The following is a 16,938-nucleotide window of genomic DNA, read 5'->3' as shown; positions in this document are numbered from 1 at the left end:
GGATTGGCAATGGATCAGGCAGAAAATATGGCTTTGCAATCCATAAATAAAATCCTGATTGAAAATGGTACTAATTATTTAACAAGTGGTTTACCTGGACCAGTGGTTATGCAGTAAATAGAATATGAAGCTGTATCAAATTACCCAGACATAAACACACTGACTGATGAACAGAGACTGGTCAGTGACATAGTTATTGAATCTGTTACAATGAAGAGAAGAGGAAAAGTGCCTACACATTCTTGTTTTTATGTTTTATGTGGATACACCAGGGGGATGTGGCAAAACATTATTTTAATGACATATTCTCACATCTCCAAAATAATAACTATCGAGTATGCTGTAGTGCCTGGACATGTATTGTTTCTACCACTAATTAACTCATCTAAATATTTCACTCTAGTTCCATTTCTTGTAATAATCTGAAGTAGGTATCTATATTTGTCAATAAAAAGGTTGTTTTCATTCACCGTCTGATCCGAACTAATATTCCACGGATTATTCTATTAAAGGACAGCCTCAATTTAATTGTTTGCTTATGTGGTGAGAAGGTGTATGCTAATGTGATGGTTTTCAACAACCGTGGAATTTCCGCGGGCACTGCTAGTTATTATTATTATTATTATTATTATTATTATTATTATTATTATTATTATTATTATTATTATTCGCACAGGACGTCTTACACATGTCGTTAGTAAAGATTAATCTCTTCTTTTCTCAATAAAATATTTAGATTGCAGAAATTCCTCCTGCACCACTGTAGATTTACAACACGACCTGCCACATATAAATTCATTATATCTAAGCAATTATCCATTATGTTATGTAACTTAATAACGCTTTTACGACACATTTGTTGGTTACAATAAAATCCTAGTATACATCTTTGGAGAAATCAGCACGACTCTCAACATCTATAAAGGAAGTAATTAGTATTTTTCACCCTATTCCTAAAGTTCTCTAACCACAGCAAATCGACACCCGGAAGAAGTACACACAATATTATCATATTTGCTGTTCTGAATCGGATTAAAAACTCATACACATACCATTCACTTTCTATTCCACATTTCTAAAATAACAATTTCTCCCTTCTAATATTCCTTCACTTCCCATTTTCTGAGACCTATCAAAATATTTTTCTATAAACAAACACGTTAACCACCCTTAAATTGGCTGCTTAATTAATCCAGACACAGCTATATTAAACGTTCATTACCTACATCATATTTTCATTTAGACGTGTCCGAACTGCGATGTTTTCTTTCTACGCAACTGCATCACGGGTCATTCAATTTTTAAATATTATTGATTTCTTTATAAAACACAAAACCGTTCTACACCTATCCCCCCAGAAACATAATTACATATTTAAAAAAGCATTTTGAATATACTATGTTTTTATTATATCGTGGTAGTAATACACGTGCATAAGCACAATATTGTTTTACAGAAAATATAGTTGCGGAATTAATTATGCGGTACGTGAAACTAACAATTTAATTTAAAAAAATGGATATCGTTAAATTTGAAATTTAAAATACTATTTTTCAAATGTAGACTGGTTGTAATATACGTGCTTAACCACGAAACGATTTCAAGGAAAATACAATTGGGAAATTACTTTTTCTGTACTTGTACCCAACAATTTAATTAAAAAAATTATATCATAATATTTGAGTTTTAAATTATAAGTTTTATAACCAGATGGTAGTTGTAAGCAGGAAATATGTTTACATAAAATATAGTTGGGAAAGTAATCCTTCTGTACTTGTGCGTAACTGGGTCAGGGTTACACGTAACAACTTAATAGAACTTCATTTTGAACATACTATTTTTTTAAATCAAGCGTAATTTATTTATAATTTGGCATATTCAGGTTTCTTGGTTCCATTAGGATTTAAAAATAAGCCCAAATATATTTTACAGAAAATACAGTTGGAATATTATGTTTTCTGTAATCGCACATAACAGTTTAATTTTAAAAAAAAGGATATCGCAAAAATTCTTTTGAAAACACTAAAATACTATTTCTTTTTAAAAATAGCGTGTTCGTAATATATTGATGGCTGGTTTAGAATGAATGTTTACGCGTAATTTAAACACTTATAATAACAATTCAATATTTTTTTTTTATTTTTAAAAGCAAATATGTCACAAAGCAAAATAAATGCAAGCACCATATACTTTTGTTGGCTCATAGTATTTGCGCGTTGCAATCCTGACAGCGATTATCAAAGTTACATTACTGGCAAATTTTCTGCCAACCCCCACCCCAACTCACAAATTGGGATGTCTATTTCGAATGTTGTTCTTAACATAGGAAGTCACGGGTGTCCATTTCGAAAGCGGTTCTAAACATGAGAAGGTTGGTGGTGTCTTTTCCGAAAGCAGTAATTAGCGTGAAATGCTTGGAGGTAGGGCAACAACAACAACAACAACAACCATATTTATTTTTTTTAACGCGGGGTTGGGGAATATTTCAATCGGGCAACGCCAGTTGACGGGTTCTACCAGTCGTGATTATAATGAATAGAAACCGGTGCTTTTCTATGGCGTCTGATTGACAATAATCTGTGCACATTTCAAGTACTCTCCAACTTTTGCGATAACATTTGCAAATGAATTTGCAGCTTCTATAACGTCTTCTCGCTGGCAATAATCAGTGGCCTTTACTGGAATCTGGGGGGTATCAAAACTTAATGCGTCAGTCATTTTTGGCCGAAATTTATAGAGGTGACACCAGTATGTTTCCTTCGCAGTTTTTCTATCCTCCTTGACAATTTATACCTATCTACTGAGGCACCAGTCGATTCTGACAATATATATTTTTAGATTCGACGTATTTTATTTACAATTTGGCATTTTCAGGTTTCTTGGTTTCATTGGGGTTCAAATAATATGTTCGTTTGATTTTCATTACAGTTTTTGCATGAGTTCCATTAGTGTTACTAGCTTATATAAATTAGTGTCAACATTCAAGTGTTTTCTTTAAGATTTCAACTGTTTTAAGCATTACGCATGTTGTATAGTCCTAATTATATTGATTCTTTGCATGTTCCATATTTCCCTTCGTTCTCTTACATGTTCCTCGGATTTATTTCGATTTTTTTGCTTGAATGAGTTTGTCTCTCTTTTACGTATATGCCAAAACGTTCTTTTCTATATTTGTTTCTCTGGTTTGGGCTTTTACAATTTGTTCGAAGTGCGGTCGTTTGCAGACCTTCCTGTGCTCTGCCTTCCTCACTCAGTTGTACCTGATTTCATATTTTTTATGATCTAGTCTACGTGTATTTTGTTTTCTGTTTCATCTCTTTGCTCAAATTTACAGTTTTATTTTCTATTTTACATTCAATGTAATTAGTTCTAATCGTTTGTTCTGCGTAACTGTCAGGCGAGATTCCGTTTCTCTTTTCACATAGCCTTTTTTATCCACGTTTTTGTGTTTTTGTGAATCTTCTCGCAAGGCATTGTAATCAATCGGCCGTGTAGATATTTATCTTCACCCTTTTCTTGTCCTTATTTTGGTTTCCTCGTTTCTTACATTGTTATTCTTGACGGTGACACTTGCTGTCGTGATGTAAGCTTTACACACTTTTTTCTATTTCTTTAGTACTTTCGATATAGTTTTTTTATACTTACCAGTCATGTTCTATTGAAGTAGTTTTTTTCTAAGTCGTTTAATCTGGTAATTTTTTACAGATATATCTTCTCAGATTCTCATGTAGGAATTTGAACACGCATTCTTTCGTGACCTGTCATTTTCCAGTGTCCATTTTGGGAAAGGTGATATTGAGTATTTCTTTATTAATTTCTATTTATTTTCATTATATAAGTTATTGGCGTTCATATTTCAGCCATTTATTATTTCTGATGTGATCTTGATGGAGTTCCCGTATCTGGTCCCAGAACTATTTTGTTTCTGTCGAGTTGGGTTGTTATGTTCTTTTTATTTTTCCATCTGTGTTTTAATAAAACCGTCTTTCATTGTTTTTATAGGTCGAGTTTATTTGTACCGAGTCGTCTGTGATTCTTGCTTCTGTTCTATGGTAATCAGTAGACATGTTCCAATTCAATTTTATCAGTTTCCGATAGCGACGTTTTTAGTCGGTAGCTTCTGTAAAAACATTAAGTTATTATCTGTTGTTGTTCATTTCTTTCTGAAGGTGTTTGTTCATGTTTGTTATTTTTACTGTTCTCTGTTTGATCAGATAACATTCAGTACCTGAAATCTGAAAAAAATACTTACATGTGCGATATCTGAAATAGTATTGTTTCAGAAATTAAACGAGCAAACATTCACAAAGTAACGTCTTGGCCCCCTTACTTGTTACAGAGTTAGCACCTCCAGATCATAACATCCAAATATTTCTTTTGAGTACCATGTTGTTCAATAGATATTCTTAACCGTTATTATTGTGAGGTGTGTGGCAACATTAACCACAGATTTTTTGTTAATTCGTCGTCCTATAATAGGTAGTTGTTTTTTAAATATCATATCAATATATTTCTATACATTTTTAAAACTATTTTAACATTGGTATCCCCACAAATGTATGTTTTGTCGGAAAGGTCCAACAATTAACCTCTGAATATTTTTTTTTAAATATGGCGAAATGATCGTAACAAATTGGAAAAAAATAAGTAAATATAATAAAAAATGTATAATGATTATTATAATTAATATTGTGATAATGACACTAATAATACTACTACTAATATCATTATTGTTAGTAGTAGTAGTAGTAGTAGTAGTAGCAGTATTGTTATTGTTATAATAATAATAATAATAATAATAATAATAATAATAATAATAATATATCACACTTACTATCAACGATTACTCAGTAATTTCCTGGTTTGTAAGCAAGTACAGTTCTCCCCAACTTTCGGAAATTATATCCATGACATATTATGCATTATAATAATAATGTTTCCTGTTAAATACACGCGTATATAAGCATTTCTCCTCTCTGCGTCTTTCAGTCCAATACATAGTATCCCTTTTAGATTATTTTTGAGAATTATGTTTGGATGGGTAGTTCATCGAGTATATAATGCTTTCCATATTTGATTTTTTTACGAGTTTTGAAACGATGTACCGATTCCCATAATTATAATCATAACAATTAAACTCCTCGATGAATTTACGTGATTTTTGCAATATGATATTTTCCTTTCCTCACCGATACGGACACTATAAATATTTTCCTTTTATTTTGTTTTTAAACAGTTTTCATAATATTTATCATTGAACCCACTTTTTCTCTATCTACTTTTTTTTAATTACATTTCAGTAGATTACATCTCTGCTCCATATTATTTAGTATTTGTTATTTTAAAACATTACATCTACTAAATGGATTATCAGTTTAGCTATGATAAAGTTGTAGTATCTACTCTGATACTACACAGTATGATTTGTTAACCAGATAAGTGAAGGCGAAATCCTTAAAAACACCGGCAATGTGTCCTAAAATAGAATGGATCCTATGCAGGAGATGCATTTTCTTAACATAAGTAACAGAATTTATAACATACATTTCTTGTCAGGAGGCATAGAGACAGAGAGTATTTAAAAATAATAATTTAAAGAACTTTGTAGGGTAAAGAGGCACTTGCTAAACTAATAGATTAAGTAAGGCGCGGCACAAATACACACAGGAAACATACACTTTATATTTATATATATATATATATATATATATATATATATATATATATGTATATATATATGAAGTGTGTGTGCCGCGCCTTAGTCAATCCATTATTTAGCAAGTGCCTCTTTACCCTACCACGATTTTACATTATTTTTTCAATAATATCTTTCTCTCTCTCTTTCTCTCTCTCTATGTCTCTTTCACTCTCTCTCTCTCTCTCTCTCTCTCTCTCTCTATATATATATATATATATATATATATATATATATATATATATATATATACAATTATAGATGTTGGTGAAAAAGACATAAGGACATGAGAGAAAAAAAGAGTAACTTACTTGCTTCCAATGTCACTTGCAGTAAAGCTGAATAAATATCCACAGTTAATGAAACCATGTGTTCCTGTTTAAGACTAGAAAAATTAAACGTTTTATATTTTGGAATTTTCAAAGTAGATCGCATCATTTCAAGAAAGAATAAAACAACAAACATTCTGGAAATATTTACACTTAAAAATATAATTTATATATATATATATATATATATATATATATATATATATATATATATGCTGATATTGGGTAGGTTAAAGCGAAAAGTGCAATGGGTATTAAAATATACACTCTACTAATTTTTTTTATTCGTGAACATTTATAAATCGAGGTGATTTCATACAAAAACAACCGATGTTGTGACAAGCAAAAAATAGTTTTTACCTGTAAGATTTACAGCTATTTCATAAATTATTAATGCAAACTAAATTGTATATATATATATATATATATATATATATATATATATATATATATATGTATATATATATACATATGTATACACACATATGTATATATATATACATATATATATATATATATATATACATACATATAAAAGTGTCGTAATTTATTGTCGTGATTGTACAATTGGTACCGCGCTTTGCCCCTCATATATTTGCCGCCAATTTGAAATCGACGAATACATCTCCTCACTAAGCTTACTTAAACTGTATCGGTCTCATACTCATATACGCCTTTGAATATTGATGGGTTTAAGTTTTTTGCATGGTGGAATTCAATGGGAAATCTCATTTTCTTACATACGTCAATGGCAAGTGTTAGTTTTTTTGGAGTCTCATATCATCGACTTGCACAACAGTCAATAAAAAATGTCAGAACTTGAATGCATAATTTTAGCCATAAGTACAATACAATTTATTATCCTTTCTTTGGTATTATGCATTCGGACATTAGCAAAAAGAAGTAAGACTCATTACTTTTTGAACTTCCCTCGTGTATATATATATATATATATATATATATATATATATATATATATATATATATATATATGGTGATTGTCACTTCTTGACAAAAGGAGACCATCTTTCCCATGCTTTATTGTGGATTACTCATTCATTTTCATGTATTTTTTAAATATCTTTTTTTTTTAATTATATACACATATATACACTTATACCCACATACATATATACATGTGGAGATGTGTTCAAGATGCATCAATTCCTATTTTTTGTGGAAACGAAGTGGCTCTTTAGACCAGCCCTGCTCTTACACAGTCTGGTGCAAAGGTCACACTTAAGCTGAGATTGAGTGATACCAACTGGTGCTGATCTACTGTGGACGCTCATATTACGCTTCAGGCCTCGATTTACAGACCACAGAGCAAATAGAACATCTGTGCGCTGCAATGTTTTCCCCATCAAAGAAAGATTGATCTCCATGTGAACGCTTGTGGCTAGCTAGGCCAGCTTCGGATATTTATTTATTCTTTAAAAATAAAACTCGGCATTACTTGTTCTTTTTTTAACTAAGCAAAATCTTTAAAATAATTTGACCCACTACAAACTTACAAAGCTAGGTAGAAAATGAACACTTAGAAAAATCAGTATATTTAAAAAAAAAAACAGTAAACAAGTACACATATTTTTTTAAATATAAACTGGATGTATATTCTTTTTTAAAGACAATATCTTCTTGATAAATAAAATGATAATAAAATGTGTTTCAATCGATATTTATTTCATAAGGGAGCAGATTTCCTTCCTAGTAAAAAAGAATGAGTGTTCCGGTACCAGTTTTCCGGGAACCAGTTTTTCGGGGACGAGTATTCCTAAATTATATATTTATATTTATATATATATATATATATATATATATATATATATATATATATATATATATATTTGTAGTCATCGACATACAGTCCTATTTCGTTGTATAACAACTTATCAGTGCCGCTAGACTAGTATCTCTCCCTAGCCAAGGATTGAACCTAGAACCGTCGTGTTGACAGTCGGCAGATATATAAATCGTTAAATTTAAAAGGGAAGGTTGTATATTAAGTGACATGTTAGACTCCGATCATAGAAAGACATTGCACTGGAGCGTCGAGACTTAAAAGAAGATTCTGGCACACGATTATATCCAAAAGTATTAAAAATATGAATAATTTTTGTTTTTTCTCCCGCCATTAAATAAATGTGTCAGCGAACCTTCTTTTTGTCTTACCAAAAAGTTATATACGGTTTTCGTTTTTTTTTTTTTTCAGTAACCATTTCTGTGCTTTGAAAAAAAGCATTTGCTTATGAATATTTCTCGTGATATCTCGCTTTCTCTTCCAGAGGAAAATATATTCCTTTGGAATTTAACTCTATAGTCAACGTTCATTTGCAAACCTATTGTAGAAAGCAAATTGCTGTCTCCTTTCCTCTGTTTTTTTTTGGGGGGGAAATACTTAAACCTCGTTAATCTGAAGACGGTTTCCGTTAATTCCGTATTATAATCATAACAATGTAGTCTCCTACACAAAATACATTGGGACTATTATGAAAACTGCAAAGTGAACAACAAGAACCACACATATTTGAACACCAGATGTGCTCAGATGAATTATAAATTTATATCAGAACATGGAACAGCTATTTGTCCAGCGATAATAATACTACATTTTCACAAGATTCAATATGTGATGCAATTGATAATTTCTGATACTGGCCCGACGAAAATAAACAATTTGGAGCTTATTTTCGTCGGTATAAAGATTTTTTAGTATCGACTGCAAACACTGGTCGAACCAAAAATGGTCGGTTTATTATTACGGAAACTTGACACGGCCGCGCATATTAAGTGTGTGGATTTTATTTTACCATGTGAAACGTCGGAAGTAATTACCTGAGACGCTGGAACTTCTTACAGAACTATTTAGCCAGAAAGTCTCCTTTTTCCATGAATGTTGACATGTAAAAATGGCGAAACGGTTTTAGCAGCATACATACTCATGGTAAATAAATATTGCGATCAATTCAAACTTGTAGAACTCAGTGCAGACAATTTTAAATGTTTAGTCTTAGCACAAGAACTGACCTCTGGTCGAGCTGCTGAAATCAAGAGGCGTGTCATAACAAAATCAGAAAATGAATAAAACTCAGCCCAACAAAAGCGAAGTGAAACTGCCAGAGAATAGAAATTATCAAAAAGGATTTGAAAGGTATCGAAGTTGAGTCGGGCAGATAAAAAAAAAAAAACAGAATGACAACTTAAATTACTCGTAATAAATAAAACATAAGTTAGGGAAAAAGGACACACACATTGAAACATAGCTAAGAAAAAATGTAAGAAAAAATATTCCGTCTCTGTGAAATGGATCTGTTATGTCCATTCGAGTAAGGACTGTCAATATTTATCAAGATGAATTTTATATGTAAAAAGTAGGACACAAAATTACATATTGTAGAAATAAAATTAAATACATAAATGTGTCGGGCGAAGGGTTGGGGACATATGTAACTAAAACAATTGATGATAAAAAAATCAAAATGCACCTCGAATGAAGTTCAGACCTTTCAGTAATAAATTTAAATATCTAGAGGAAATTGAAAAAAAAATCACAAGGCATAAAACTCGTAAAGCAGCAAAAGCCGTTGACGTTACCCAAATTTATATCGAAGGTGCATTTCCACTGAACTTAACGGTATTGAAAAGACGAAAAAGTTAAAAGCTTATGTATTAAGAAGTATCACATATCTACTCAGGTCAGACTGATTTCATGAATTTTAATCATGGAACAAGGCAAGTTAGGATAAACAAAATTTAAAAAGGATTACAAACACCCATACCTTGATAAAAAAAATAGTAAATTCATTTGTACCGATTCATATTAGCAATTATACCTCTTGAAGTATTAGAGAAAGAATAAACCTAGCGGAAAATGAAACAGACGTAAGTAGATAAGAAATAATAATTATGAGACTAGCGAGAAAAAAAAACCTTAAGTAGATATGATGATAAATTATGGAGCAGGAAGGATAGAGAAAACCATTTTGATGTTAATATGAAATCACTGAACTTGACGTATAACTGACCTACTAGATTTGTACATACAAAAGGAGACGTATAAAAATAACGAGATTTTATAGAGTGTTGTGTTGTAATGATTCATTATTTTTCTAAGTTTCAGCAACTCTATAATAGAAAAAAACTAGTAAGAAAACTAAAGAATATTTGTTTATTTTCCTAATATTACGTTGAGATAGACTTTCAATCGCACGTGATCGTATTTTATTTTATTCAAATAAAATCTACGTTTCTATATGGAACTCGTACACTTGATTTTATTCTCGTGTTGCTTACGCAATGTTCCAACATTTCAAAATACAACCGCTGAAATGCAATGCGCGACTCTTTATAAACAGACTTTTCTTTCTACAACTTTACAACATGGCAATAAAGACGAAAAGATTAAAGGAAAGAAAATAACATATGGAGAATGGATTTTGGCTCCGAAATATATTTATCGTATAGATTTCAAACAAGTAAAAAAATGTGTTTATTCTCCTAATATTACGTTGTGATTTGGCTTTCAAGCGCACTTGATGTTGTTTTAATTCAAAATTAAACTATTTTTTAATGCAATTAAGTTAGAAATCAGTCAAGACTGCAATTGTCAAATAGTGACTTTTTAGATATAACCATAAATCTTAATGACAAAACTTATGCCCCGAATCACAATCTGAAACAAACACTATTCTATATAGATTATAAATCTAATAATCCTTATGTACAAAAATGTTGTCATTACCAGTATATAACAAAAAATGTCCAGGTTATCATTAAGTCTACGACAGCACAATATTCTTATTTTTGTGTTACTCTCCGACACAGTGAGACAAAGTTAATCAACCGAGAAAAACCTCACTTTATATAAAAGCATATAAAACATCAAGGAATACACACTCCAGATAAAAGCAACGAAAAGAATATACTGTTGCCTTTGCCCTAGTTTTCATATTAGATAAAAACGAGAATTATTATAATGAAGTTTTAATTGGATATGTTTCAAGAAAATATCAAATACACAAATAAGGTAGATAATATAAATAGCTAAACAAACTACACAATATAATATAACATGTCAATAAAAGAAAGAAACGTAGAGAATTTAAAAAAAAAAGCAGATGTGAATATAATAACGAGTATAAAAAGAAAAATATTAAAAATCATGAAGAAGATTATTATAGTTATAATGCAATGAGAGAGTTTAAAAATGAGACAAAACAGGTCTGGTTTTATTTAGTGAAAAAATACTAAATAATATCTAGAAATAGTTTTACAAAATAATTGATAAGAACTTTCCGCTAGAAAATAGATTAAGTAAAATAATTAATTATAACACAGTTAAACTTTATTTTTCAACCGATGCCAACCTGGGTTATACTATACTTGGTTCTAATAATAGGGGTAATAAACAAAATAGTTAATAATGCTATAAATGAATCAGGTGAAGTAAATTCTGAAAAATATGTAACGCTAGAATACCTAACGAATTTCAATTGGGGGGGCAGACCCGAGATATTTACATAAGGAGAATTGAGATTTAGTGTAAATCTTTTTCATTTGTTTTCGGACAGAAATTTGGCTGCCAAGGGGTCAAATCTCAATGATTAGACCTTGGTAAACTCTACGAAACTCCTCCACCAATTTTCAGGTAAAACATTTGAAATTTAAAGTGTGGCCATGGATCAAACTTTCTAATTCAATTTGACAAAAGAACAATATATGTTAACTGGTCGGAATTGGGGTCAAATTGAAAATAAATTGACTTCTGCGGTCTCTACTAAATTACTCAGCCACATTTAAAACATTTGAAATTTTACATGAATTTGGATGTGATAAAAAGATGTGTTCATAGAAATAAATTTCTAACATCACGCCTAAATGCTTATTAAAAAATTTTTAAAGGAAAAAATACAGAATATGTTGAGAGTTAAATGTAAGTGTGGAAGAGAATTTAAAATGTGTACAAATGTTTTAAAATGGTGGAATAAAATAATTAATAATTAAAATAGCCACTCATCAATGGAAATTATGAGAAGCTAAGCAGGGAAAATGGAAATAAATTTAAATAAAATAATCATTGTCTATAAATCTATAAAAGTGAAAATGTCTGTGTGTATGTCTGCGTGTCAGTACTAAATACTTTGTCAATTTTCAGTGTAGAAACGCGACATTTGACATTAGGGGTATTGAGATTTTGGAAAAAAATTTAATCGGATTTCGTAGAGAAATTTGGCTGTTAAGTGCTAAAGTTCAATGATTTTACCTTTGAAAACCGTACCAAAGTCCTCCGCCAATTTCGAGTGTAAACACAGGAAATTTTAGATGTATGTAACTTAAACATGGATCTAACTTTTTAATTTTATTTGAGAAAAAAATGTTAAGGGGTAAAAATTTGGGTCCAAGTTAAAAAATGTTACCTTTGCTATCTCTCTTAAATTACTCAACCAATTTCTGGTCCAAACATTTGAAATTTATCATAAAGTATATTCAGATATAGGGTAAGTTTTAATCGGTTTGCGTCGAAATTTGGAGCTCCCAAGGGGTCAGAGCCCAAACAATTTTACATTTACGGTGTCTAGCAAACTACTACGCCAGTTTTTGTCTAAATATTTGAAATATATACATAGCGGGTATTCAGACATGCGGTAATTATTTCATGTAGTTTTGAGGCGAAAATTCAGCCGCCAAAATATTTGAAGAAAAATAAGTCAGAAATTGAACTGAAATTGTTATAAAGAAGATTTTTTTTTAAATATGTAAAGGTCAGTAATAAATACAAAGTTTAAAATGTTAAGGTAATTAATAAATGCAAAGTTTAAAATATGTTAAGGTCAGTAATAAATACAAAAGCACAAATTAAAATAGTAACCCATGGAATTTCGAAATATTGTAAATATTAAAAATTAGTTTCATTTCTATTTGAGTGAATAGGAATAGAAATAATAACAATATTAAAATAAAATATTTAATTAATGATATTATATCAATAATTAAATACTTAAATTATTGAATTCTTAAATATTTTAATAATGATATTATGTCAATAACAAATTGCAAATTTTTTTTTGTCTATACAAAAAAAAATAATTTAATTATTGCTATGATCACTATGAGATAAATATTAAGTTTAATAAATACAATTTAAATTAACTTTTATTACTACATTTATTACTTAAGAAATAATATGCAAGAAAAAATTCATTAGTTGATTGTAACATGTACACAACAGTTATACGAACTTATGGTAGATAAAGGAAGTAATCACGGGACATAAAAATAGAAAATAGAATTTAAGATGTAAATTTAATATTTTGGAAAATAAAAACACAATTAAATATATAAATTGGGGAGGAAAATCATTAAATAAATTTAATAACATACCGCATACTAAATTAACATATGAATAGCTATTTGGCTAATATGACAATCAATGGATTCGATATCAATCGCAAACAATAAAAAAAACGAATATATGAGCGGTATAAAAATGGATTAATTCCTTCATTTCTTAAAATAGAGATTATGAATATATTCATGTTAGTACATCTTCAATCTGAAGCGTAGCTATTAGAATTATGCAATTTTAATATTGTCCAAATGTTTGCAAACCACCTGTAACTCAAAAAGGAATATACAAAATGAATTTCTAATTTTTTTACTTGATTTTAAGAAAGTATTATATGCATGCTCTATTAAAAAACTGAAGCTGAAATAATTGAGTAATTTAATTTGGGATGTGTATGTTATTTGTACAAGTTCGTCACTGATATTTCAATATATAAAAATCTGATTAAAGAATTAATAATGTATATATATATATATACATATATATATATAAATATATATATGAATATATATAACTGCATATATATATATGAATATATTTATAAATGCATATATATATGTGTGTATGTGTGTGTGTGTGTGTGTGTGTGTGTGTGTGTGTGTGTGTGTGTGTGTGTGTGTGTGTGTGTGTGTGTGTAATCCAACTATCAAAGAATTAACTTCCACTAATTATATAACACACGGAAAGACGACTTGTTTCATAAAAATACTGGGGATTGCCTTTCAAATTTGCAAAGTGTATTTTTTGTATAAGAAACACACATCAAAGGGTCCTTTAAACAAAGTTTATACAGAAACTAACATACTCTCCAAATAAAGATGAATCAAGACAGAATAATCAACCGGAATATGTAAATTAAAATCAAGAAACCAACTTTTAAATTCTAATATTCTATAGCATAAAAAAATGAACTTCCGATGATTAGAAAAAAAAAACGATAGATATTCCAAATAAGCTTCCACAGAAAAGTAGTCCCTTCAATAAACGGTTCACATCAACGAATTGAGGGTATTTATATTTCCCATCAATGAATTTTTTTCGGGTTATTGAGCACGCCGGTAATACACATATTCTACATATAAACCAATAGTCACCAATAAAATGCTGCGTTGTATAACAGCTCGTCCACGCTGGTATATCTGCTCACATCTTAATCTACAACTTTAAGAATATCAGTTCTAAACACTAGACTACGAGCAGACGCGGTTAGTAAATTATGTATTACCTAAAACAAAAAAAAATGCTCGATTTGTTTTTTATAAAGAATATATATATTGAGATACAGTAAATGAGAAATATATAAATTAATAATGAATACAATTTTCTTTATTTTTACTTTTTGCGCGTTTGAATTTTGAGCCTCATATCTTATTATGTACATCACATCTATTTCGAATGACTCACTAAGTTAGAAGAAAATAATTGTAAAAACGATACTTACTTAAACAGTGTTGCGTTATATTTAAAATCCGCTGAGAGCTTATAACGCTGAATACGTATATTCCATCTCAGCCCTTTACCAGAAATGAATGTGACATCACCGGTTGGCATGGAAACATCTTTTACCTTTACACTTAAAAAGTAAAAAAAAAAAAAAAAACAATAATACCGCATTATGAATTGATCAGATCGTTTAATATGCTGTTATAATTTAACGAGAAAAGAATAACAATAATAATATAGTAAAATTAAATACAACATATATATATATATATATATATATATATATATATATATATATATATATATATATATATATATAATGTTGTATTTAATTTTAGGGTTGAGGAAGTTGCATGTCTACCCGCACTGATGAGCTTCGGAACAGTACTGTATCTGGATGACTATTTTTTTTTTTTACACAGTCATCACAACTTATCAAGGCCCGGAAGCCACTCAGGGATAAGGGTTATTGCAAGTACATTAAGTTAGTGAGGAGATTTGCTGAAGTGTTTACTTAAGGGGGCGGTTCATTAGGAATTTGTTAACATTGGACTTGAAGACATCCAAGCTATAGTCCGGAGGGAAGAAGGCAGACGAAACAGAGTTCCACAGGCGTGCAGTTCTAAGAAAGAAAACTATATATATATATATATATATATATATATATATATATATATATATATAGTCATCCACGTACAGTACTGCTCCGCAGCTCATCAGTGCGGGTAGACATGCAACTTCCTCAGGATTGAAACACGACCGTCTGTACGACAGTAAAGGCACCTAACAACTACGTTATCAGCAGTTGATGTGTGAGTCATGAGTTTAACGAGGTTTTGACATCGTCCGATCTACATATATAACTTGGAAATAATTCCAGAAAACTCATATAAAATATATATATATATATATATATATATATATACCTTACATAAATGCATATATATATATGTACACAAATACACACACACACACACACACATATATATATATATATATATATATATATATATAGAGAGAGAGAGAGGGAGGGAGAGAGAGAGGGTTCAGTAACGTTTTTTGTGTTAAAGTTTATATAGTGTGATACCATGATTTAATTCACGACATAAAAAGACGATGGAATCTTCCGTAGATCTTCATTATTCCAATAATTATAAGAGTAAATGAAATAATGAAGCCAATTAAAGAAATCTTCCTGGCAAATATGCATTGTAAAGACAGTGCAAGAACGGCACAAACAATTACACTTAAAGTAACGGTTAGAATTAGGTACGGGCAAGTTAATCGCTGATTCTGTAGGCGTCATGGTTTGAACGCCGGATAATCATAATAATTTTTAAATTTTCGATTACTATTTTACTGTGTTTGAAAGATTATAATTTAATGTAAATATCTCCTAGAAAAAATGTATAAAAAATACATGAAATAATTTTATCTGAAATCTGAAACACCCTACAGTTTACGTAAACATTCATTACGACAAAGATCGTGTTTAGATTTTTCTGTCCAAACAAATATAAGTTTCCTGGAATTATTTAAAAGTTAAGTATTAAGTTAAAGTCTTAAAATAATAAAGTAATACAATAATTGTACTTAACTTTTTTAACAAGAAGTAATAATTATCCAAAAATGTGAAGGCTATTGCAAAATGAATATAGATTCTGAAAATGTATAAAAGTTCTAGTGAAAACCAAGGATTGGTGGAACCAAGTAATCAATGGTAAACAACTGTTGCGATAACGCCAATTAACCCGCTAAGATTATTTAAATAGTTCAGGAAAATGGAAAAACCTCTTAGAAACTGATAGTGTGAAGGGAATGATTATCATTACAGGAACATTCTAGTTATTTTTAAAGAATTTTTCATTCAATTTTTCGCACTTACCCTAAATTCGTCTGACGTGAGTAAAATAATTAGTAATAACTGACAATATCGATCCTGTCAAAGTAAAACGCACATTGGTTATATTTAAAATTACAATATTTTAAATAGTTTGCAGTTTGGGAGAAAAAAGAAAGCCAGATGGTAGAACGACTATTGAAACTCTCACATGTTTACAAACCTCAGGTGAGTCAGACACGAGCGGCATTAATACCAAAAAATTGATGTGCGCCAACAAGATAGG

The 16,938-nt window shown here is 29.9% G+C and overlaps 1 protein-coding gene across 3 annotated transcripts in view; it reads right to left on the bottom strand.

Annotated features, from left to right (window-relative positions):
* Positions 1 to 14,940, bottom strand: part of LOC145277094 (uncharacterized) — a 106,930-nt gene extending 91,990 nt beyond the window's left edge. For all 3 annotated transcript variants that reach the window (XR_013868105.1, XM_080128758.1, XM_080128759.1), the window contains exon 1: positions 14,811 to 14,940. Coding sequence is in view for 2 of the 3 variants with exons in the window: in XM_080128758.1 (XP_079984884.1) it covers positions 14,811 to 14,920 (110 nt within the window). In the remaining variant the exon portion in view is untranslated. The remainder of the gene's footprint in view (positions 1 to 14,810) is intronic.
* Positions 14,941 to 16,938: the final 1,998 nt, after the last annotated feature.

Source organism: Euprymna scolopes, chromosome 5 (assembly GCF_053919585.1).
Source record: "Euprymna scolopes isolate OS-2025 chromosome 5, ASM5391958v1, whole genome shotgun sequence".
Lineage (NCBI taxonomy): Eukaryota > Metazoa > Mollusca > Cephalopoda > Sepiida > Sepiolidae > Euprymna > Euprymna scolopes.
The sequence above is the reverse complement of the archived record's forward strand: the minus strand, read 5'-3'. Positions and strand labels throughout refer to the sequence as shown.